Here is a 23,631-nt window from a genome sequence, read left to right on the forward strand (position 1 = left end):
CGCAACCAAGTCAATTCATTTAAAATCTGCCAAGATTTTAAACCCACTCTTTTCTCTGAGCTTTGGGCTTCACATAGGAATATGTTCCTTTGCTTGCTTTTCTAAGTTAAGTTGAGCTTTTTGGTATTTATTGAATACCAAATATTCTATTTATATGTGTTTTTCTTTCATTAGATGAAGTCTAGGAGACCTTCCTTCTGTGGCTTTTCTATAATATATCTAGGTCTAACTTATATTCTTGCGTGGGTGTACAATATTCTGCTATAGTTGGCCTAGGATTACATCATTGACACTTTCTGTGCACCCATATACACAGATACCCTCTTGGTATTCTGAACGTTATTGCTGGATGTGGCTGGCTTCTTGTATAGAAATGTAGTAGTATGTAGTAATGATGTGTGGTGATACCTGGACATTGATGTCTTGTGAGACTATTGAAATGAGTACAGCTTGGTTTTGGCTTAACATCTGCTATTATTGAGCTAGAAGAGAATGGAAAATAAGCTTTTCATATGTTGTATTACCAGTAATTGATACCTTGGTTGAATGCACAATGACTTATTTGTCTTTACTATACTCAGAATTTAGTTTTCATTTTTATCTATTCATTAAAGTTTTTATCTTAAAGAATTATTAGCCTTAAAGTCTTTGGTATTAGTATTTGGATATATTAGTTAATCTTTAAGACAGTTGTCCTGTTCTACTTTGTACTAAGCCAAGTGGTCAAAAATAACATCGTTATACAGATATTCCCATTTAATGGAATAAGTATTGCACCTAATCTCATGGTAAAACAGATGTTAGGTGAAGTGTATGTTCTGGGTCAGTTTTTTGTTTTTGTTGTTGTTTATGGAACATTGAAGAAATTCTTATAATCCCTGAATATAACCATATAATAAACCATGTAAAATTGTATGTAGGAATTTTAGAAAATAGGAAAGCATAGTAAAAGTAATGAAATAAATTAGTGTTAATATTTGCTGTGTCATTAAAAATACTATTCCATTCTTGAATTAAGTGCTTCAAAATGTAAAAGAAAGTAAATATAGATTATGGTAGCTGAATCTTCGATTAGACTGACTGTATCATTCCTATAGTTAATATAGCAATTCTAGAGACTTTAACAGTTTACTTATGATTTTTCCTCCAAACATTGTCGTAATGTTTCTGTAATTCTGTATTCAGAGTGATTTTGATGGATGTGTGTGCTTCACCAAATAGCACCTTGTCATTTTTAGTGTTCCAGTGTGGAGCATAGTGGCTGGTACTTAGAAAGCCCTGCAGCAAACACTTGATAAATCTTTACATAGGAATTACGAGAGATTTATTTTGGGTATATAAGGGTTCAAATCACTGAACAGTGATTTTTATGACATGCAGTCTTATAGGTATCTGGCAAAGATGAAAATTAATAGATTACATTTGTTTTGCCATTTTCTAAAATTCCTAAATGTTTGGGAAACTGATGGGTTTTATCTTCATTTAGGGCCTATCATTCAGTGGTAGTATGTAAGGTTGGAAAAGCACTGATTTAAACCTTCATATGAAATGGGAGCTGGGTGCTCCTGCTGGTAGAAATAGGTGGGACAGGGGTGGATGATGTCAGGACAGTCCACATTTTGAAAGATGGAGAATATACTTCTACAGAGTGAGTTTCTAAGTTACAGTGAGAGTTCTGTTAAGTGAATTTTGGCCTGTTGAGGCTGTGTGGAATCAGCTTCTAAAGCTGTTAAATTTAGAGAAACTAAACTTGTCATTCCCCAAATTCGATGGGCTTTTTCAATTAAAATTCTAAGTGTTTTTACAGTCTTTCATAAAGATCATGATTATACTAAGCTCCAAGTAAGGAGAATGTAAATCACATATTAATTTGTGCTGCCTTATAATGTAAAAAAATTTTAACTGTAGAGTGGATTTTGGGGTAGTTATTTGCTTTAGAGAATGTCTAACTTATGTGCAAGTAAAATTATTCAATTTACCAAAGTGTTATTTACACAAACTTTTTAGGAAGTCAGTTACACAAGGTTGAGGTTCATCTGAGGTTGTAAAAACATATTACTGAATAGTGTAATTTCTCATTGCTGCATAAAACGTTCTACTGACATTTAGCAGAATTAACTAATATCCTAAGAAGTTGTTACAAATGAGCATGAATAGGTATTTTCCATTCCCTTTCTAGTCTGAATTTAAAGATTCTAAGAAATTTGGTATTCAACTAACCCCTAAAAGGGAAAGAACTCATATGCACTAATGATTTTATGTCTCACATTTCTCTGTGGAAAGATACGCTTTTAAGTTATTAGATAAATATTCCAAGGCTTTTTCTGGAATATTTTGTCCTTATAAAAAGAAGTTATTCAGTTATAATTTCCTAGCAAACTGTTTCTAACCAGCTTCATGGAGGAAGTATTTCTTCCTTCATGAAAAACTTTCACAAAATCTTCTATTGTTACTAATGTCAGGAAGACAAAGCAATAAGAAGTGTAATTAGACTAGAAAGATGATTAGTGCTGTGGATCATAATTTTATTTATAATTGTATATTACTATAGGCTGATTTTAACTTGGTTTCTTTATATACTTACAGACCAGGAAATTAATTAACCAACTAATATGTTCATTCTGAAGGTCTATACAGTATGGGAATGTGTGTGTGTGTGTGTGTGTGTGTGTGTGTGTGTGTGTGTGTAAAAGAAGTCCCTTAAATTCACATGCCTTTATCAGCAATTACTGGGTAATCACTGGCTCCTGATACTTTTCTCCATACAGAGTAGAGATTCGTGGTCATCTTTTCATAATACTTTAAGTACTTTCAATATACTGGTGGTAGTGACTTAGGGATTTGGTTTATCTCATGTCAGATGAAAGCAGTGGACATATAACTAGGTATAATTCTAAACATCTCCCTTGTGATTATGGGGAAACTTGCTATTTATCATGTTACAGTTATATTTCCTTCCTGGAGGCATGTTTTGAATGCTGACTTCTTTGACTAAACTGTTTACTTCAGGGTTATTTGGTAAAAAAATAAGTTTGTTGGGTTGGTTCGGAGAAACAAATTAATCAGTTAAAATATAAATTCCCTCTTCTAAATCATCTAACAGTTTAGAATGCCAAACCAGTTATATGCAGTTTAATTTTATTAACAAATGTATGATAATTTTCTCTGCTGAAGTTGGCTTTGTGATTTTTTTTTTTTTAAAGATTTTATTTATTTACTTGACAGAGAGAAACACAGTGAGAGAGGGAACACAAGCAGGGGGAGTGGGAGAGGGAGAAGCAGGCTTCCCGCCGAGCAAGGAGCCCGATGCGGGGCTCGATCCCAGGACTCCGGGATCATGACCTGAGCCGAAGGCAGATGCTTAACGACTGGGCCACCCATGTGCCCCAGGCTTTGTGATTTTTGAGCAGAAGATTATGTTGGTATTTAATTTCAAAGTTTAAACAAGCACTGAAGGGTGTAATTGCATTTCTACAGACAGGAGAGGGTATTCTAAGTGGGACCTGTGTATAGTAAATTAAAATAGACATTATCCTTACATTCTGCAAGTTGTCATATCATTATAAATGTCTTTGGATGTTTTGCTCATGCTCTTTTTTTTTTTTTTAAAGATTTTATTTATTTATTTGAGAGAGAGAGAGAGAATGAGAGATAGCATGAGAGGGAAGAGGGTCAGAGGGAGAAGCAGACTCCCCGCTGAGCAGGGAGCCCGATGTGGGACTCGATCCCGGGACTCCAGGATCATGACCCGAGCCGAAGGCAGTCGCTTAACCAACTGAGCCACCCAGGCGCCCTTGCTCATGCTCTTTATCTTCTTGTTAGTCTTGTTACCATCTGTATAAAAGGTTTTAATTTAAAGTGTATTCAGCCGGGGCGCCTGGGTAGCTCAGTCAGTTAAGCATCTGCCTTTGGCTCAGGTCATGATCTCAGGGTCCTGGGATCGAGGCCAGAATCGGGCTCCCTGCTCAGTAGGGAGCCTGCTTCTCCCTCTCCTCCTGCTTGTGCTCTCTCTCTCTCTCTCTGTCAAATAAATAAATAAAATCTTTAAAAGAAAATAAAGTGTATTCAACCTATGTTTCACAGGGTAGAATATATCCTACTCTCTTAGTTAGCATGCTTTTAAAATGTGGCCTATTTTTCTATGCTATTGAGAGAAAAACAACTTATTAATAACTTTTACCTGATATAATTCCAAATTTGGGTCATGTGCTCTAATCATATATAATAAGATATGATTAGGAGTACAGTTATTAAGGTAAAGAATATCAAATGAGTTAAATTTAAACTCAGAGATTTGGTACAGAAATGGAGTTGAATGGTTTCTTTTATTTGCTAATTGGCACTATGGTACACAACCTTGATTAAGACTTTCAGACACAGGGCATCATTGGGTTAAGTTCTGACTTCCTGTCAGCATAATCATTGACTTTTTCCTCCTCTCTCGTTTCTCCCATCCTGCTCATCACTGTATCTTGTCCCATCTCCTCTGAATTATGTCCTGAATCTGGTGGCTGCTTTCCATCCTTTCCATGTTAATTATTGTTGCTTGTACTGTTGTGGTTTCCCCTGCTAAAACCTCCCATCTTTAATCGAGCCATCATACTGCTATAAGCACAGTCTTTCTTAAAAAAGAAAAATCTGAAGTTTAAAATCCTTAGCTTGGCATAAAAGACTCATCTTGGCACCCTCTGTTGTGTACTTCATGTTCTTTGCGAACTGAACTCACTTTTTATTGATAATGGCGTTATCCTTTTATAGCTCCATACTACATGTTCCTTGTCAGGGTAGGGTACAATAGATTACCTTAAATTAGATTAAGTTAGATTACCCTCCTTGTGGTGACAATTTATGGTGATAATTAGTGAGATTGTAAAATCTGGCCCAAACTATCTGCAAGGATAATTGTAGATGCTAGTGCTACCTACTTTACTGCATCTCAGAGTTTAAAGAAAGGTGGTCCACCAGCTTTTACTACTAGAACTACTTTGAAAATTCACCTTGGAAGATCTACTGTATTCTCATCTGATTCAACACTTTGGCAAGTGGGGTTCATTGTTATTAGTACTTATGTCAATATGCAAGAAATACTGTATCAAGTTTGATTGTGTGACTTTGGTGGAATGTATTTTTATATAATTTTCTATGTATTCTCACTAACTAAAGATTCTATATCTACTCTTTGACTGCAGTTTTAAAAGACCATCTTCAAAAAAGTTCAGAGATGTTTTCCACAGTGGTAGCCTTCTAAAAATAAGTCCATGGTCTCCCAGGGTGCTTGGCAGGACAAGAAGTTTAGTGTATTTATTAAATGGTCTTATTTCATATACACATGGTTCTTGAATATACACCATATCAAGAGTTTTGTATTGAATGAACCTATTTTAATTACCTGTTTGTGAAGTACCTGAGCACAGAAATTTTAGTCTTTTAAAAATAGATGTGGAAAATAGGATGACAATAGGACCTGAATTCGAGTGTTTGTCACTGTCTTGTACTTTATTCACAATGATTTTTTTTTTGGATGAGCCTCACATACAGAATATTAAAAAGAAATATGGAGCTACTCTATTTGAGGCTCTTCTAAAAAGTCTTCAGTAAGGAGGTCCAGAATATATGCCAGGTGATTTCTAGTTTTTTAATACTTATGTCATAAAGGCCAAGGGAAGATGGATAAATGATATCCACAAGTTCAACAAATGTTTCTTGAGTAGTTGTGCTAGGTGTTAGAGAAACCAAAAAATTGGTGGGATGGAATCAATCTCTGGTAGATAAGTCTTTCATTAATCATTTAAGTATGAACTAGGTACAAACTAAACAGGTTAGTGAATGGTATTGGGTTTTTCTTTCTTTAAGTGAAAGTACAATAGCTAAAATATAGGTGGAAAGAGAGAAAGGTACGTGAGTGACTTGATATCTCCATCAAAAATAAGTTAACTGCATTATTCATAATGTTTAGACATATATTGTTCAGTACTTGTATCTCAACACTACATACGAAGGATTTTAAAGATTCTTTTTCTTCTTTTTTTATTTGACAGAGAGAGAGAGAGAGAGAGAGAGCACAAGCAGGGGAAGCAGCAGGCAGAGGGAGAGGGAGAAGCAGACTCCCCGCTGTACAGGGAGCCCGACGTGGGGCTTGAACCCAGGACCCTGGGATCATGACCTGAGCCGAAGGCAGACGCTTAACTGGCTGAGCCACCCAGGCACCCTCCCCCTCACTTTTTCTTTTTAGAGAGAGAGAGTGCAGGAGCAAGGGAGGGCAGAGGCAGAGGGAGAGAGAGAAGCTTAAGCAGGCTCCACACCCCATGCTGATGAGATCATGACCTGAGCCAAAATCAAGAGTCAGACACTTAACAGACCAAGCCACCCAGGCGCCCCAGGATTTAAAAAATTCTAACCAGAGGTAAAGAGGGAAAGAATGTAGAGAAAGGGGAAATATAAATCCAACTGACCCACCTTCTTTGTGTAATTGGCTTCGTCTGGGTTGGTTTTCCTCCCACATTGAGATGGGTCTTTCCAGTATATCTGGAGATGTTTGTGAGGGTTTTGATTCCAAATGCCCCAGCTATTCTATTCAGATAGAATAGAATTGTTATTGATTGTTAATGATTTCAACCTGTATCCAAAACTATAGTCTGATATTTGTTCACTCAGTTCTTGGGCACTTGGGTTGAACATTGTTATTTCATCATTTCAGGAAAAAAATAATTCAGATCTAATATAATAAACTCTGAAACTTTGTGACTTTATTCCATTTGTAGGTCCTAGGCAGTGCCTACTGAAGTACAGTTCAATCAGTATCAATAGACTATTTTTGACTAAGATTATGGGCAGTTCTGTGGCTATTTTAGAGGAATAAAATATGATGCTATTCTAAAATATTTTATGACACTTTTCCCTGCACTTAGTCATGCCACTAGTAGTTTTATTTTTTCTTAAGTTGCTCTCAGTCCCTGGCAGCATTTCCTGGCAACGTTTTATGCACAATATTTGTTGAATTGTTGAGGTGGAAGGTGTTCTGTGTATGCAAACACAGAATTGGTTTTTTACCACGTTCTGTTTTACTCCATAGCCTCGACAAAGGTGTCATTTGTATAAGACATTTTCCTTCAGGATGTTTCCTGCAGCTTTTGGCCATTTCCAACTTTAATGAAGCATCCAATTTTGGATAAACTGCTGCTTCACAGCTACATATTTGATTCTTTGGTGTCAATATTTAGGAAAGAAAATGCTAGAATAAACATCTGTGTTTCCTTATTTCTGAAGCCTTCATTCTGTTCAGCCTATTGGTTCTGGGTTTGTAGAGAAGTGTAGTTAGTTGTGTATTTGCCAGTCAATGACATGTTCACCATTGCTGGACTGGGGGACACAATGTGGGGGAAAATACAGCTCATAGACTAAGTTTAATTTATTAGATTCTTTTTTGTTAAGCAGATCAGTGATATCCACACATATTCCAGTATAGATTTCCATTTATCATCTGCCTACCATCAATAAATTTGCTTTCCTGGCAGTCATATCTCATTGGGATTAAGCAGTTAACTCTTTCTAGGCCTTTACTCTTAACTTCTACATTTAACCATAGAGTTAACCTATTATGCTATTATGAGCTAATCTATAGTTATTATTACCTAAGCAAAGTGTTTATAGCTTAGACTTAAGTGCTTAAATCTTACCTTTGTTTATAAATTGTATGTTAAAATAGATTTGGATTTAGAATTCTTACAAATATTCAGTGTAGATATCATGAGAAAAAATATTTAATGGTCTAGGAGACTGTAGTGCTTTTTGTGTTATATTCATTCTTAATTCAAATAAGGGGTCGGAATGCTGATAATTTCTTTTTTCAGAAGCTTTTCCAGAACCAGAGGAACTATAGTTGTCATACAGATTTCTAAAGATCTCATTTTACATGGTATAATTTATCCTTTTTCAGTAGTGGTAAGACCTTTATCCCATAATGTTAGTAGTCATAATCAATTCTTTCTCAGCCTTGAAAATTATTTTAAGACTCTTTGTTCTTTATTGACATACCCAGTAGATGGCGGGATAGTGTGAAAAGAGCCTGGTTATTTTTGTCCCTTCTAGATTTAGCCCCTTACAAGGAGGTCTTCTTCAAGGCTTGTTTCCATCCTGTCTTGTCCACATGACTCTCTTCAAACCTCTCAGTCCATTGCCCTAGCATTCCATTTGTCGTGGTGAACTCTATCTTTTCCCATAAAAGGAACTCTTGTCCATTGACCCCTTCCTGGTTCTTGCTGCAGGCTTCCATAAGGTGCACTTGGAAACTTCAATCTGTGATTGCCCTCTCTAGAGGGAGGGGATAGGCAAAAATCCTATCAGTGGAGTGACTGTGGATGCTCCATTTCAGGTAGTTTCCCCTCTAGGTTAGGCGAGAGCTCATTTCTTTACCAGGCTACCTAGGAAGAAAGTGTACCTCTCTAAGGCTAGCTTCAATTTTTCTTGGAGTCAACACAATCACAATATTAGAAGAATATTAAAATTTTAAAAATATATGTATCTGGTTCTAGGAGGAACTAAACTCACATTTGGTTTGCAGCTATTCTGTAAATTTGTAGTCTTAGATTCAAATATGCTAAGAGGATAACTATGTGAATTTCAGATCTTCCTCTGGTCATTACTTCGTGTAGTGATAGAAGACTTGCCTTAGCACTATTAGGCAGTCTGCTGCTCCCTTGTCCTTTCAAAGTTACTACCTGAATGGCTCATACCTCCTAGCAGTTTTTATGTTAATTCCTTTCCAAGCTCTTGGTTGTATGAAGCTTAGTCTTTGGTAGATTCTTCAGGAAAAACTCATGGGAACAATATTCCTTGTGTTCTCCATACTTTATGTAGCAGGAACTCAGCTATAGTTTTTAATCTGTGCCTCTAATACTTGTAGGTCACTTTAGCTTTATTAAGATGTGTTCAATGTAGGCTGTTGTGGATAATTTTCTCAAGATAAATAAATAAATACACACACACACGCATATGTATACATACACATATACTTTTATTTTAGGGTTTTTTAGGTTTTTGTTTTTTTGACAGTGCAGGAGGGGAGGGGAGGGGCAGAGGGAGAGGGAGAGAGAGAGAATCTCAAGCAGACTCCATGCTGAGTGCAGAGCCTGACAGGGGGCTCGATCTCATGATCCTGAGATCATGACCTGAGCCAAAATCAAAAGAGTCAGACACTCAACTGACTGAGCAACCCAGATGCCTCTGTATGTTTTGGTTAGTTGCTTTTGTTTCCTTCAGGGACTCCTATTAAACATGTTGAACCATCTTGCTTATGTTACATATTAATCATTTTCTCTTGAAATCTTTTGATAAGTATAAAATTTGTGTTCCATGTTCTATTTCTATTTCTGTTAAGGCATTGCCCATTGTGCTTTTGGTAATTTAGTCTTCATTCCTGAAATAAATTTTTTTTAGGTTTCTAAGTCTTTCCTGAGTTTGGTCACCTCTCTTTTTATTATCTTCCTTGCCCTCAAACACATCACTTCTGATTTTTCTAATTCTGAGATTTTTCGTTGCTTCTATCATTAAAAAAATATTTTTTTAGCTAGTTTTGACCTACTAGTTTACAATTTTCATCCTATGTGGGCATGTTTTTCTTGCATGTTTTCATTATCCATAGACCATCATTTATTCCTTGTGCCATTTTCCCTCATGGTGTAATTATGTGGGATTAATTAGCTTTTTTTTTTTTTGCTCACAGTTTAAGGGAAATGAATTTTCCTGTACTTTTAGGAGGGATACCTCATTCAGGATAGCTTTTCTAGCCTCAAAACTAGTATTCTCACTTCTCGTTTTTATAAAATGACTTAAAATCTCTTCCTTCTGTTATCACCCTCCTTGACTACCTTCCCCAACTTTATCTCAGCTTTCCCTTTGCTTTGCTTATATTGTCCCTGTAACGTTCAGTTTAGATTAGACTCACAGTAATTTCTCTTTCGTCTTGGACTCTGTTGGAAGCAGCTTTTGTTAGGTTTGAGACTAGTCATATAGTTCCAGTACTTCAGACTTTCTTCAGTTGGTGCCTCCTGCACTCCTGTAGAACCCCCTCCCAATTTTGGCTACTGTTCTCAGATTGGCCTTTTACATTTACCTTCTGGTGATTGGTGTTCTTTTGTTCTCAGGATCTTCAGAAGCCCACATTCTTTCCTTCTGCTGCCTCTCACACAGATGCTGAAAACATGAAAACATTAACATGATGGTTAATTTCTGAATCTTTGTCCCTACTAACTTATATTTGAAGTTTTTGTGGGGCTATTTTGTGACATTCTTATCTTGCAAATGCTGTCCGTGAGTCTTTGGTTTGGCTAGTTTTGTTGCTCTGTTGTCACAGGGAGCTTTAAAATCTTTTCTGCTACCATATTTTCTCCTTTTGGAATGTTTTGACATAACTTTTATATGAAGAAGTGTCTTAAATATTGAATATTGATTTACTGTTCTACCTAATGGAGAGAAAATGCTACATATATTAGAAACCTGCCATGATGCTAAAATAAAAAATAAGACGTTAGTATTATGAAGTGAAACTGTTCCTGGACATATAGAGAGAGGGTGTGTGTTTGTGTGTGTGTGTGTGTGTGTGTGTGGGAGAGAGAGAGAGAGAGAATTACTGTATTTATGGACATAAATTCCAAATAAAAGTAGCTGAAAAAATGCTGGTAATATTCTCTTCTAGATGGATGGATTTTTTTCTGTTTGTGACTTTCTTCCTTTTCCCTCATTAAAAGGTAAATTTTGAGGAAAAATGCCTTTGTTATATATCACAATTTGGGGGAAGTTTTTCCCTACTATAAAAAATCCAAGGGTTCATCAGTAATATTGGTTGTTACACTGTGGTCAAAATATGATTCATTTTGTAGCCTTTTTTTTTCCACTTTATAACATTTATTTTCCTTTTTTCCCTTTCATTTTCCAAGTTTTTATTTAAATTCCAGTTAGTTAACAAACAATGTAATATTAGTTTCAGGTGTAGAATTTAGTGATTCATCACTTACATACAACACCCAGTGTTCATCAAAAAAAAGCAAACCAGAAAACAGACTCTTAACTCTAGAGAACAAACTAAGCATTACTGGAGAGGGCATGGGAGTGGGGGAGGATTGGGTTAAATGGGTGATGGTTATTAAAGAGGGACTTGTTTGTTTCTCTTTTTAAATTGGGATATAATAGTGAATCTACCTCATTTGGTTAAAAGTTTTCCAAATGTTGGGATGCCTGGGTGGCTTAGTCAGTTAAGCATCTGCCTTCAGCTCAGGTCATGATCCCAGGACCCTGGGATCGAGCCCCCCACATTGGGCTCCCTGCTCAGTGGGGAGCCTGAGAAGCAGGCTCCCCCTGCTTGTGCTCTCTCTCTCTCTCTCTCTCTAACAAGTAAATAAATAAAATTTTTAATGATGCAAGAAAAAATTTTTTTCCAAGCTTTAACTGGAAGTTTGCTCTTTAAAACAAAATTTTAAAGAGCAATTTTGCAGAATCAGTCTTCTGATTACAGAATATTTGCTTTCCTTTCGATTACAATATTACTTTCCATCTTTGACCATCTTATTTTGGTTCCTTTATAGTTTCTAATATGCTGTGATTATTTCTTTAGTGTCTAAGCCCATTGGTCATAATGGATTTAGATGTTTGGAGTCTCTATGAATTGAATTCATTGGAAGTTCGTAAGCTTATGAACCTTCTACTAATTATGACTTTACCAAGGTTTTTTAAAGGACTATTATTTTGGGGCAGCTGGGTGGCTCAGTCAGTTAAGCGTCTGCCTTCAGCTCAGGTCATGATCCCAGGGTCCTGGGATTGAGCCCCGTATCGGGCTCCCTGCTCAGCAGGAAGCCTGCTTCTCTCTCTCCCACTCCCCCTGCTTGTGATCCCTCTCTCACTATGTCTCTCTCTCTCAAATAAATAAATAAAATCTTTTTTAAAAATAATAAGAAAATAAAGGACTATTATTTTGCCACCAGAAAAAAATGAACTAAAACATCTATAGCATCTTATCTGCCATATATGTAATTGCTTTGTAGATGTATTCCAAATGTCAGAGCTCCATCTTACTTTGTTGTGTATTCTTCCATTGCTTGTCACCAGGCTTTATGGTGATCTTAGTGAAGTTTTTTTTATAACCTTGATTCAAAAAGATACTCTTTTGGGTTTCCTTTAAAAATAGGCTGAAGGCTTTTCTCCAAATGTCTTTTCTCAATTTATGTGCCATTTGACACAAATTTGATTGAGTGAGCTATAACCCAAAGAGTCATTCCTAAATGGCTGTGTGACTGCATTTTTTTAAATAACTGTTTTTCTTGACAGACCTCGGGTTACCGGCTGTGTCAGGCTTCGTTTGGTCAGAAGCATGTTTGTTTCTCTTGTCAACTTCTTGATTGGTTCCTTTCCAGATTTCTGCAGGGCAGCCATATGGTCATTTCTGCATGTTTTCTAGATTGCCTCTGTGGCAGAATTCCAGGTCTGGTTGATTAGTGTTTCAGAATCTACCCACACTAAGAGGGCTTCAGTTTTTGCCCTTCAGTTTGATTTCCAATAGCATGTTCAGATCTCTTGTCCTTACTTTCTCTTATCTGAAATTTATTTAATTTTCATGATTTTATTTTATATGGCCAATGTATTTTCATATTCTTATATGTCAAGGAAGAAAGACCCATAAAGGCCATTAGTAAAGTCCCTGGACTATGCTGATTTTGGAGAACTGAACCTAGTAATAATTGTACTAGATGACCAATATTAATGTATGTTAGATTGGCTAGAGAAGTATACTAGTTTCCTTTCTACATTTTTTAATTATTGGTTATACAGTTAAAAATATTTTTTAGTGAATTTATTTTGAAAATCATTCTCTATAACTCAGGTAAGGAGAAAATTACTCAATGTTAGTGATGTTAAAGAAAAAATTATTTATGAGACTTGTTAAAGGTAAGCCAAACTTCATTCAGAGAGACTATCATGTCTGAATGAATGTAGTGTAGGGACCACTGCCATGGAGTTTTGGAGTGGGGGAGAGAGATTAGGCTCAAACTCTGAATACAACAAGGATTAGTAGGGATTTCTAGGCAAGGAGCAGGGTGAGTATTAGTGGATGAAAAATTACTACGGAGGAAGGATGAGGGAAAAAATTATAAATATAAATTTATAAAAATATAAAATACAAGGTTTAGTAGGGATTTCTAAGGCAAGGAGCAGGGTGAGTATTAGTGGATGAAAAATTACTACGGAGGAAGGGTAAGGAGGGATTCTGGCTAAACAGACCTCACAGGATTATTGTTAAAGGTAGGCCAGGGTGATCAGATATCACATGGGGGGGGAGGTGGAGGTTTAGGAACCTGATCAGATATGAAGGGTGATCAGAAAATGAGGGTGGGGGATTCTTTCTAAAATTGGACAGTGCAGAGATAAACATGGAAGCCCAAAAGTTAGGGCCTACTTGAGAATCGTTCAGAGGAGACTGACTAAAGTTTGGTCAAGGAGAAACTCTTTGACAGTGATAATAATTTAAAACTATAACTCTCAAGGAAGAGGTCTTATTACAGAAATACTGAAGCAAACCTCTGATAACAGATCTTTAGCAAGATTATGGTTAACCTCAGTGAGCCAGTAGGAAGAATATTTCCAGCCTGTATTTATTTATGGTTGTTCTTGATCTCTGCTAGATCAGGAACTATATCATTTCAAGTTGAAAAGACAATTTAATGTCTTCAGTCTTGGCTCAGTTAATTTGTTATTTTGATTTCAATGATGAAGATTGAAATTGTAATATGAATGAGTTAAGTTAGACATGAAAAGCTCATTGATTTTCTGGTAAATGTTGTTTAATAAACTCAGGCTTAGATGCTTTAATCAAATTAATTATTAACATTTAATTTTACTCTGCTTATATATTTGATTTAATTTTGCTCTTGTACTTTCATTTTATAAGGGAACCTACTTAATATATTTTTTCAGACTTCCTCATATTTTTCAGGAAGTAGATTTTATTGTACTTAACTTTTATTTGCATGCAGAATGCCCTGTTTGGGTGGGAAGGTCTCTGTCCAAAAGAGATTTTGGACTTTGTTATCTCATTTTCTGGTGCCCCTAAGCATTCTCCCTAGAATGCTCAGTATTAAAATTTGAAGGTTCTTATGTCATGGCTGGCTCTAAGTTTAGAAAGTGACCTTTTGAAGGAGATGATGAATGTTTAAATTTATTAGATTCTAGGGGCGCCTAGGTGGCTCAGTCCATTAAGCGTCAGACTCTTGATTTCAGCTAAGGTCATGATCTCAGAGTTGTGAGATCGAGCCCCGGGCTCTCTGCTCGAGGTTCTCTCTCTCACTCCTCTGCCTCTCCCCCACCCCACCACTCACGCCCACTCTTTCACTTTAAGAAAAATAAATAAAAATAAAAAGTATTAGATTCTAGAAGTTTAGCTGCTGGGAGCCGATTTCAAAGAATTGGGTGATATTTTTGCAGCAGGATATTTCCTTAGGTATATGTAGTCAAACTTCCAGTGCCTTTAAATGGGAGTAAGTTATTGTCATAAAGGATTTTATTTTTGAGCACCTACAATTCCAAAGGGTCTAGTACCAATCCTTCAGACATAGGTTCTTAAGCTTTTAGTAGCATTAAGAGTCACCTGAAATGCTTACTAAAAATTCAGATTTCTTGATCCACTACCAGAGAGTCTTACATGGTTGATAAGAAATCGGGCATAGAAATGAGCATATTTAACAAGTCTTACACTTTGAGAAGCATTGCTTTAGGACTTCTGTGTTTCCTAACCCTTATGATGTATCTGAATCAGTCTAGTTTGGTTTAAAAAAATATGTTGAGAGCGCCTGGGTGGCTCATTCAGTTAAGCGGCTGCCTTCGGCTCAGGCCTTGATCCCAGGTCCTGGGATCGAGCCCCGCGTCAGGCTGCCTGCTCCGTGGGAAGCCTGCTTCTCCCTCCTCCTCTCCCCACTGCTTGTGCTCTCTCTCTCTCTCTCTCACTCTCTCTCAAATAAATAAATAAAATCTTTAAAAAAAATAGATATCATCTTTGCCACTTAGTAAGGTTAGTTTGGAAGATGTGGTGGCTTGTTTCATCTGATTCTGTAGGTGAAGTTCTTTAAGTTTCCAATATCCAATAACTTTTTTTTTTTTTTAACTTGTGGAAGTTTTACTTTGTTTTCCACTGCAGATTAGCTTCTTAAGTCATGGGATTTCCAAACTCACTAACCAGCCAATCCTCAGGCATTGCCACTAAGTAAAAATTGTTGGGAACAAATTAATTAATGAATTTGACATCATGTTACATTACTCTGGCGGGTTTTCCCTGTTTTAAACAGTGCTTAGTTTGCTATTCAAATTCAGGGTTACCTAATATATAGCTTCTTGCCGTTAAACCTATTTCATTATTATTACTTTAAAGTTGAATTTCCAGTTGGTTGTGAGAGAGCAAGAATTATTTTGTACAGTCCTCAGTAGGTCCCTGAGGAGCCCCAGGCCTACCAACTGCTCCTGCCATGTGGCTTTCTATTCAGGGAGGCAAAGAGGGGCTGGAAAGTGCAACCTGTAGATGAATGTAATGAGGAAGACTTTCTACAGATTGTTACTATCAACAGTCATTTTCTGGTTCTGATATAAGGATGATAGTACTGGAAATGGATGTGATTATTTTTTTCCTATCTTTTTTTTTTGCTGAAGTTAATTATTCTGTATTTAATCCTCAAATATTTAAGTAAGGGTATTAGCAACAGGACTGGTAAGTAGCATGGCAAAAACTCTTACTACCCCTTTGGTGTATTGGAGAGCTATATTCTTGCTACTTGCTGAGTAGTTTATTTTTTGCCTTTTTGCCTTCCTCTCCTTCATTGGTGTGCACTTGCTGTGCATATACTGCTTTATATTATGGTTTAATTATATGTATCATATCTCCCCCAACCAGTATATAAACTCCTTGAAGAGAGTCTGAAACTTATTTTGTAATTTCCCTTGGTACATGTAACAGTACTTTCCATATGGTGTAGACATTTAGCAAGTTTTCTTTAGTAATAATGATTACCTGGTTTCACCACTTAATGAAGGTACTGTTTTTCTGATGCCTCTTTACCTTAGGTGATGATAGTAAGTATTTATTTAATTGATTTCCTTTCATACTTTACATAAGTATAATTCAATATTTATTTTAGCAGTTCTATTAAGTTATTCAAGCTCTTGTAAATTAATTCAAAGATTGTCTATAGTAATGCTTGTTTCTAGCTCATACGGTGTCCTCTTGTTTGATCTAACTTGAATTGAGGTAATTTTGTAATTAGTAGAGAAATACTGTGATTACCCGATTCAAAACTGAATACATATTCTAATCACAACTGTAATCATGAAATAAACAATTTATTGTGTTGAGTATATAAATAATGCAAAACCAGTGTTGATTTTCCTTGTTGCACTACATTGTAAAACCTGAATTGGTAGGAGATGATACCATGAAATAAATAAACAAAAATTTGTGAGAATCAGGGCTTAGATGTTGAGACAGTTAAAGACTAACTCATTGCCATGATAGTTTGGATAATAGTAACAGGTCATCTTGTTGGAATAGAATTGCATCGTTTATGATCGACCTTTTGTTAAATCTAAGGCTTTCGTGGTATTTGATAGATGGGGTTATTATGAGTAATCATATCCTGGAAGAAGCTCTCCTTGCCAATTTTCCACCTATTCTGAATTTTTACACTTCAAAAAATTTGGAAATTAATAATACCATGTCTTTGAAATTTTCCTGGTTGTGAGTTGTGGTGAGAATCTTTATTTTAAAGAATATTTTTGAAATAGGACATTTCAAGAATATTTGCCTCATATACTTTAATTTCCTAAAAAAATGATGACTGGTAGAGTGAATCTTGTAACAAGATATGGATACTGTGTTGTCCTAACTTATTTTTTCCTTTTAAGGCAGACGTGTTTATTTGTTTGTTTTGGTGCTGGTAATGTCTGGTGCTTATCTACACATTCTTAATTCAGTTAAGCAGTAGGGTAGTAAGACATGAAATTAGACAGAGCTAAGTGGCCAATCGATGCATTGAGTCTATCACCCAAGTTTCAGTCCATTAAAGTGAGTGAGGCCATCTACTGAGATACAAGGAGAAAACATAATTTCTTTTTTTTATAAATGTATATTTTAATTTTTTATTCCATATCATATATGTTTGTTTTGTCTGTTTTATAATATTTAGCATATTAGTAATATAGTACATACATTTATAAATAAATGACTACACATGTTGCTACATGCTTACCTATTTACCAATAGGAGTACTTAGTCAAAATGGCTTGAAGACCACAGTTCTGACAAAGTAGCTAATCATAGAGAATGGATACTAAGAGGAGAACATGTGCTCTTTTGAGAGTGATAGGCAAAAGTCCAGTAATTACATAGTAAGAGTTACTAAATATAAATTAAAATATATAGACCAAGAGGCCTATTTATATAGATTCTTCATTATAAAACATAAAAATGGACCCAATAGTTTGTTTTCCAATTTAGGCGAAGTTTTAATAGCTGTAAGTAGAGTACATACAACATTTTAATAGTTGGAGCAATTTAAGTGTAGGCACAGGTTTTTCACATCTTTTCCTGGTTATAGCTGACCTTTATGTAGGACTTTTTTTTTTTATTTAGTAGTGTACTGCTATAAATGTTGGTCTTTTTAAAGGGATAATCTGTTTTTGTCTTTTGTGTCCTCCTGGTGGAGGGAATATAAAGTAACTTCTAAAAATTTTAAACAAATTATTATAAATTAGATTATGAAAGACATGTTTCCCAGAGTTGCTAATATTTGTGGGTATTGCTTTTATAGCCAGAAAAAAAATACTTGAAAGAATTAATAGAAATAACTTCTACTACTATAAACAGTCTACATAGATATTAGCCATGACAAGAAGAGAGAAGAAAAAAACAGTGAAATAGAGGACACATAGCAAGGAAGCATTACAAATAGGAAGAAAAAAGTTACATGACAAGTTAAATTTATTATAGCAATAACATAAGTGGGCTAAATTAACTTTCTACAAGAAGGCATACTATTTTTTTCAAAAAGCCTAGTTTATATACTGTATACAAGAGACACACATAAACAAAATGATTGAAATAAATTGAAAATTAAAGAATAGGCCTACCAGACAAATTATAATAGAAAGCGAAGGGGGTCATAATGTTTAATTTGAAAGAGTTTAAAAAGGGATAAATGGAACAGATTATAATGGTGAAATATGCAAACCATGATGATGACATCATGGATCAGTATATGTCAAATTACACAGAACTAAAATATAAATGATAAAAAATTGCAAGAGGGCGCCTGGGTGGCTCAGTTGGTTAAGCGACTGCCTTCGGCTCAGGTCATGATCCTGGAGTCCTGGGATTGAGTCCCACATCGGGCTCCCTGCTCAGCAGGGAGTCTGCTTCTCCCTCTGACCCTCCCCCCTCTCATGCTCTCTCTCTCTATCTCATTCTCTCTGTCAAATAAATAAATAAATCTTTAAAAAAAAAAAACAGTTGTCTTTAAAAAAGAAATTGCAAGAAAGAGGGACATGTGGGTGGCTCAGTTGGTTGAGCATCTGGCTCTTGATTTTGGCTCAGGTCATGATCTCAGGGTCCTGGTATCAAGCCCGGTGTGAGGCTCCATGCTCAGCACAGAATCTGCTTGTCCCTCTCCGTCTGCTCCTCCCCCCATGCTGGTGTTCTCTCTCTCTCAAATAAATAAATAAATAAATAAATAAATTGTAAGAAAGAAAGAGAATTATTAATTCTCAATAGTAGTTTCGAAATTTGAGAGTTCTCTTCTAAATCTGTGAAAGATCCAGTGGTAATTGTATTATTCCTGTATTCTATATTTTTATTTCAGTTGAAGTACAAGACAAAGAGCTATAGATTCTGAAAACAGAAAATATATCTTCTCCATGACTCATGAAATGTTTATAAAAATTGACCGTGTTTTTGGAAAATTCAGGTAATTGCAGAGTAGATAGAAATAGGTCATCCTAGGTTCTCTGCCCACGGTGAAGTGAAATTAGAGCTAATTAATAAAGATAGGGAGGAAATTTGTGATTTTCATATCTTCTCTAACTCTCGGGTTAAAGAAGAAATCAAAATTGCAGTTTTAAGATACGTAAGTAATATAACACCAAAGTATGCTGTGTTTTGTTGTCTGATGAAAACTACTTCTGTATTCTGGCTTCAGGAAGATAGTTAAAGAACAGCGTTCAATAACAAATGTTTTTGACTGTTTGTAATGTGCAAGCCATTTTAGTTCCGTGTGAGCTATAACCCTGAATAAGACTCTTGAGCCTTGGAGCTTGTAATTCAAGGGATTTTATTATAGAAAGCACATCGATGGTAAATTAGTGGGGATGTATATATGAAAAACCCTCTATAATTTCTTTGTAAAGAAACTACAGAGTTCATTATGATCATTTTAATTTTCAACAGAGGTACTTACAGTATCCAAATGAAGAGAAGTAGATTGTTACAGTAGATTGAATGGTATAGAATGTCTGGAGATCTTGCTTCCTTTTTACCTCTGTCTCCTGTTAGCAGTTCTCTTTCATTGGACAATTCAGTTTTATCCCTTTGGGCTTCAGATTCTTCATACATAAATGAGGAAATTGAATTAAAATATAGAGTTCTTTATACACGTTATTTTTGTGTAGCTGTGAATAAATTGATCAAATAAGTATTGAGCATTGACTCCTTTTCAGTTTGTAGAGACTTTTAAACTTAGGTTCTGGTTGGGGAGAAAGACAAACTTAGGATTCCATGCAAGCAGAGCTGGACACATGTATCTTAAACTAAAGATAGAGATGGAGAAGGAAAAGCCCTGGGAGAGGTTTCACAGAGTTGCTGTGACACCTGAGCTGGTCAGGGAGATAAGAGTTTGTCAAGTGAACAAAGAAGGAAAGCGTTCTAGGCTCATTAAATAATAGAATGTATAGAGGCAGGGAAGGGAGTGTTTTACATTTGGGAAACTGCAGTTAGTTCATTTGGCACTTTGTAGGTAACGTGGATTTCTAGAGGAGTAGCAAGACATTAAACACTGAGGTCTATGGGAGCCAAATTGTGAAAAATACAGGCTGTAAGTTAAAGACAATGATTAACCATGGAAATGTTCTTTTGGTGGTGTTGGGAGGTAGCCCGGTCAGATTTAATTGAGATGGATGCAGAGATAGCAGTTAGGAAACTGGCAGTCCAGGTGAGACATGAGAGAGTCTTAATTAAAGTAATGGCAGTGAAGATGATCGGTAGATTTTAGAATACGTCTCTAAAATGGGTGGGCTTCATAGCATCTGTAACAGCCCTGGAAGGATATGCAAGATTTAATATGTGAACATATTTTCCTTCAGAGAGGGTCTATACGTTTCATCAGGTCATATAAGAGAGCTATTAGGGTAAATACATATTTAGGGAAAATCATTCTTTATAAGCTATGAAGTTTAAATAATTTTAAATTTTACGTAATTTGTCAGTGACTAATCTCATTTTTTTTTTCACTTTTTATAGTGGACAGGCCAAAAGCTCAACAAGTTCGAAACTCTAGTACAATCAGACGAACCTCTTCTTTGGACACGATAACAGGACCTTACCTCACAGGACAGTGGCCACGGGATCCTCATGTTCATTACCCTTCGTGCATGAAAGATAAAGCTACTCAGGTAAAAAGAGCAAATCAAAATCAGCTTTATTGTCCTGCAGTTCTTCTGTTTTGATCACATTAAAGAAAATGTAATTTCATTAAATTTTTCCAAATTTGAAATATAGTGTATTCAACCAAAGAAGGAAGCCATTTCTTTCTTTCTTTCTTTTTTTTTTTTTAAGATTTTATTTATTTGACAGAGAGGCACAGTGAGAGAGGGAACACAAGCAGAGGGGGAGTGGGAGAGGGAGAAGCAGGCTTCCCGCGGAGCAGGGAGCCCGATGCGGGGCTCAATCCCAGGACCCTGAGATTGTGACCTGAGCCGAAGGCAGACGCTCAACGACTGAGCCACCCAGGCGCCCCGGAAGCCATTTCTTTTAATAAACTTTAGACTAATTGCTTTTTGTCCTTTGGGTTTTAAAAGTTTTAAAAGTATTTAAAATTTAATAAATAGCACATCAGTCTATAGTACACAGTTTTTGAGACATAGTTTTAAGAATTGCTTAACAGAAATGAATATAACAACTAGTATCTATATGAGAAAATAGAAATAATCTTTGGAGAAAAGTTTACACAGTTCTTGGAAATAATTTACAAAGTATTAACACATAGTTTGTCATACTTTTTCTATGTGTGGAAGGTTCCCCAGCCTTTTTGATTTGAGAAGCTTTTCCTTCCAAGTCAGGGAAAAATCTGAAAACATCTTAATTTATGATTTCTGAGTTCTTGACCATATCTTCATAATAGTAGTCAATCAGCATTATGAAGAACACTAAAAATATAAGAGATGTTTGTGGCCTTAAAGAACTTGCAGCATAGTTAGGAAGATAACATGTAAATTTATGAAAATCAGTAATAGGATATAGTATATAATTAGATGTGTGATGAATAGAGCACTTAAATATGAGAGAATCCAAAGGAATGAGAAGATTTGGGGCTTCATGGGTTAGGGAAATGGAAGGATTAGAGCTTCATGTCTGAAGGGAAAAGGGAGATAATTTTGGACATGATTTATGAGAATCTTCTCAATTTTTGTAATTTTCTCAGACAAGCTTGAAACCATGAAATCAGCTTCTTTATCATTCATCCTATCAATTTTGTCTTTGTAATATTTTATGCTGTCCCCGGTCTTTTGCTTTCCATTCTTCATTTTGTGAGGAGAAGGATCAGTTGGAGTTGGTAGGCAGTGGGATTCTCAAGTAGAAATAGCTAGTAAAACTTAGAGATGTAGACCTGGACACTTAGAAACGGATGCAGGTACTTCAGGACCACCTTTCTGGAGGAGTTGGGTTCGCAGGTGTGATAAAGTGTGGACATGGAACATAAAGGACGAGACGAAGGCCTTAGTCTGGAAATGCACAGAGGGAAAGAGGGAAGACTGACGTGCTCACCCAGAAGCAACAGGAAGAGGAGGGAGGGGTCAACATTTATTGACTATGGATCATGTGCTGTGTGTTTTATATCCTGAGTTTCATTTAATTCTCACAAGAATCTTATAAGATGACACAGATGGGGAAGCAAAAACGCAGGATCGTAAAGCTAGAAAGTGTTGGAGCCAGGTTTCTAACACAGGTCCTTTTGTCCATCATCCTCAGCTTCAGTTTTATGGTGCTGTTAGGATGAATGGAATACTGCATGCATGTATCAGCTAGTAGAGTAACTATCACTATGCTTCAAGATAAAAGCTCTTCTTTTTAGATTTAAAAAAAAAAATCCCACTTTTTATTGAACATGTACTTTATGCAGACACTATTCAGAAAGAGAGGAGCCAGAAAAAGAGCAAAAGCTAAGAGAAGAACTGAAATAGTCTAGCCTTAGAAGCAAGGGAAAGATTTTTTTTTTAAAGATTTTATTTATTTATTCATGAAAGACAGAGAGAGAGATTGAGAGAGAGAGAGAGGCAGAGGGAGAAGCAGGCTCCCAAGGAGCAGGGAGCCCGACGCAGAACTCGATCCCAGGACCCTGGGACCATGCCCCGAGCCGAAGGCAGACGCCCAACGACTGAGCCACCCAGGCGCCCAAGGGAAAGATGTTTTAAGGAAGAATTGTTAACACTCTCAGGTTCTAAAGAGAGATTATGGAGAAATAAGGGCTGAAGTTAGGAATTCAGGGTACATTATCTTGGAGAGTGTAATATTCATGATATGATAGAGGAAGAAACTCAGATACCAAGAGTTAAGAAGAGAGCAATATAGAGATAGAAAAAAGTTTCTTAATCTTGTCTGTTTCTTTATCTGCACAACGAGGCTAGTGAAACCAACCCATGATAATGTTATATGACTAAATATGATAATATTTGAAAATGAGTATGTCAGTACCGATTAGTAGTAGTTACAGATAGGATCATTTGTAACACAAATATAAATGAAGACCCATATACCATGTATGTATACGTTAACAAACCATTACATAAAATATATTTTGTCCTCCTCCTTTGACAAATAAACCTTCATGTGGACCTTGAACTTCAGGTTTGAACTAAGAAGTTGGATTCTTCAGACTTACATGCCAGAATGTGTCTGCATGTGTTGAGCCCATCCCGCCTTCTGAGCCTAAACCCATATCTCTTCCACACACCATTCTCTTCACATGGCTTCACACATATGTTTCAACTCCCCAGTCCTCACATCCATGATTCATTCATATTCCTTGAGCAAGTGAGACCCAGGGAATAGGTTCTTTCAGACCTTGGAGGCGAGGCTACTCTGTTTAGGCAAAGGAATTCCTGGGTCTAGATTACCCAGGGCATAGGCTGTGGCAGAGGTGTGGGTTCATGGTGTGTATGTTCTTTTTTTTTTTTTTAAGATTTTATTTATTTACTTATTTGAGAGAGTGAGAATGAGAGAGAGAGAGAGAGCATACGAGAGGGGAAGGGTCAGAGGGAGAAGCAGACTCCCTGCTGAGCAGGGAGCCCGATGCGGGACTCGATCCCAGGACTCCAGGATCATGACCTGAGCCGAAG

The 23,631-nt window shown here is 36.2% G+C and overlaps 1 protein-coding gene across 1 annotated transcript in view; it reads left to right on the forward strand.

Annotated features, from left to right (window-relative positions):
- The window catches only part of GLCCI1 (glucocorticoid induced 1), a 103,446-nt gene that overhangs the window by 13,300 nt on the left and 66,515 nt on the right, over nucleotides 1–23,631 (forward strand). Inside the window, exon 2 of the mRNA XM_073898878.1 lies at nucleotides 20,537–20,688. Within this exon, the coding sequence (XP_073754979.1) occupies nucleotides 20,537–20,688 (152 nt within the window). The remainder of the gene's footprint in view (nucleotides 1–20,536; nucleotides 20,689–23,631) is intronic.

The sequence above is a fragment of the Callorhinus ursinus genome, unplaced genomic scaffold, assembly GCF_003265705.2.
Source record: "Callorhinus ursinus isolate GAN/ISIS: 27379988/994484 unplaced genomic scaffold, GSC_fseal_2.0 scaffold12, whole genome shotgun sequence".
NCBI lineage: Eukaryota > Metazoa > Chordata > Mammalia > Carnivora > Otariidae > Callorhinus > Callorhinus ursinus.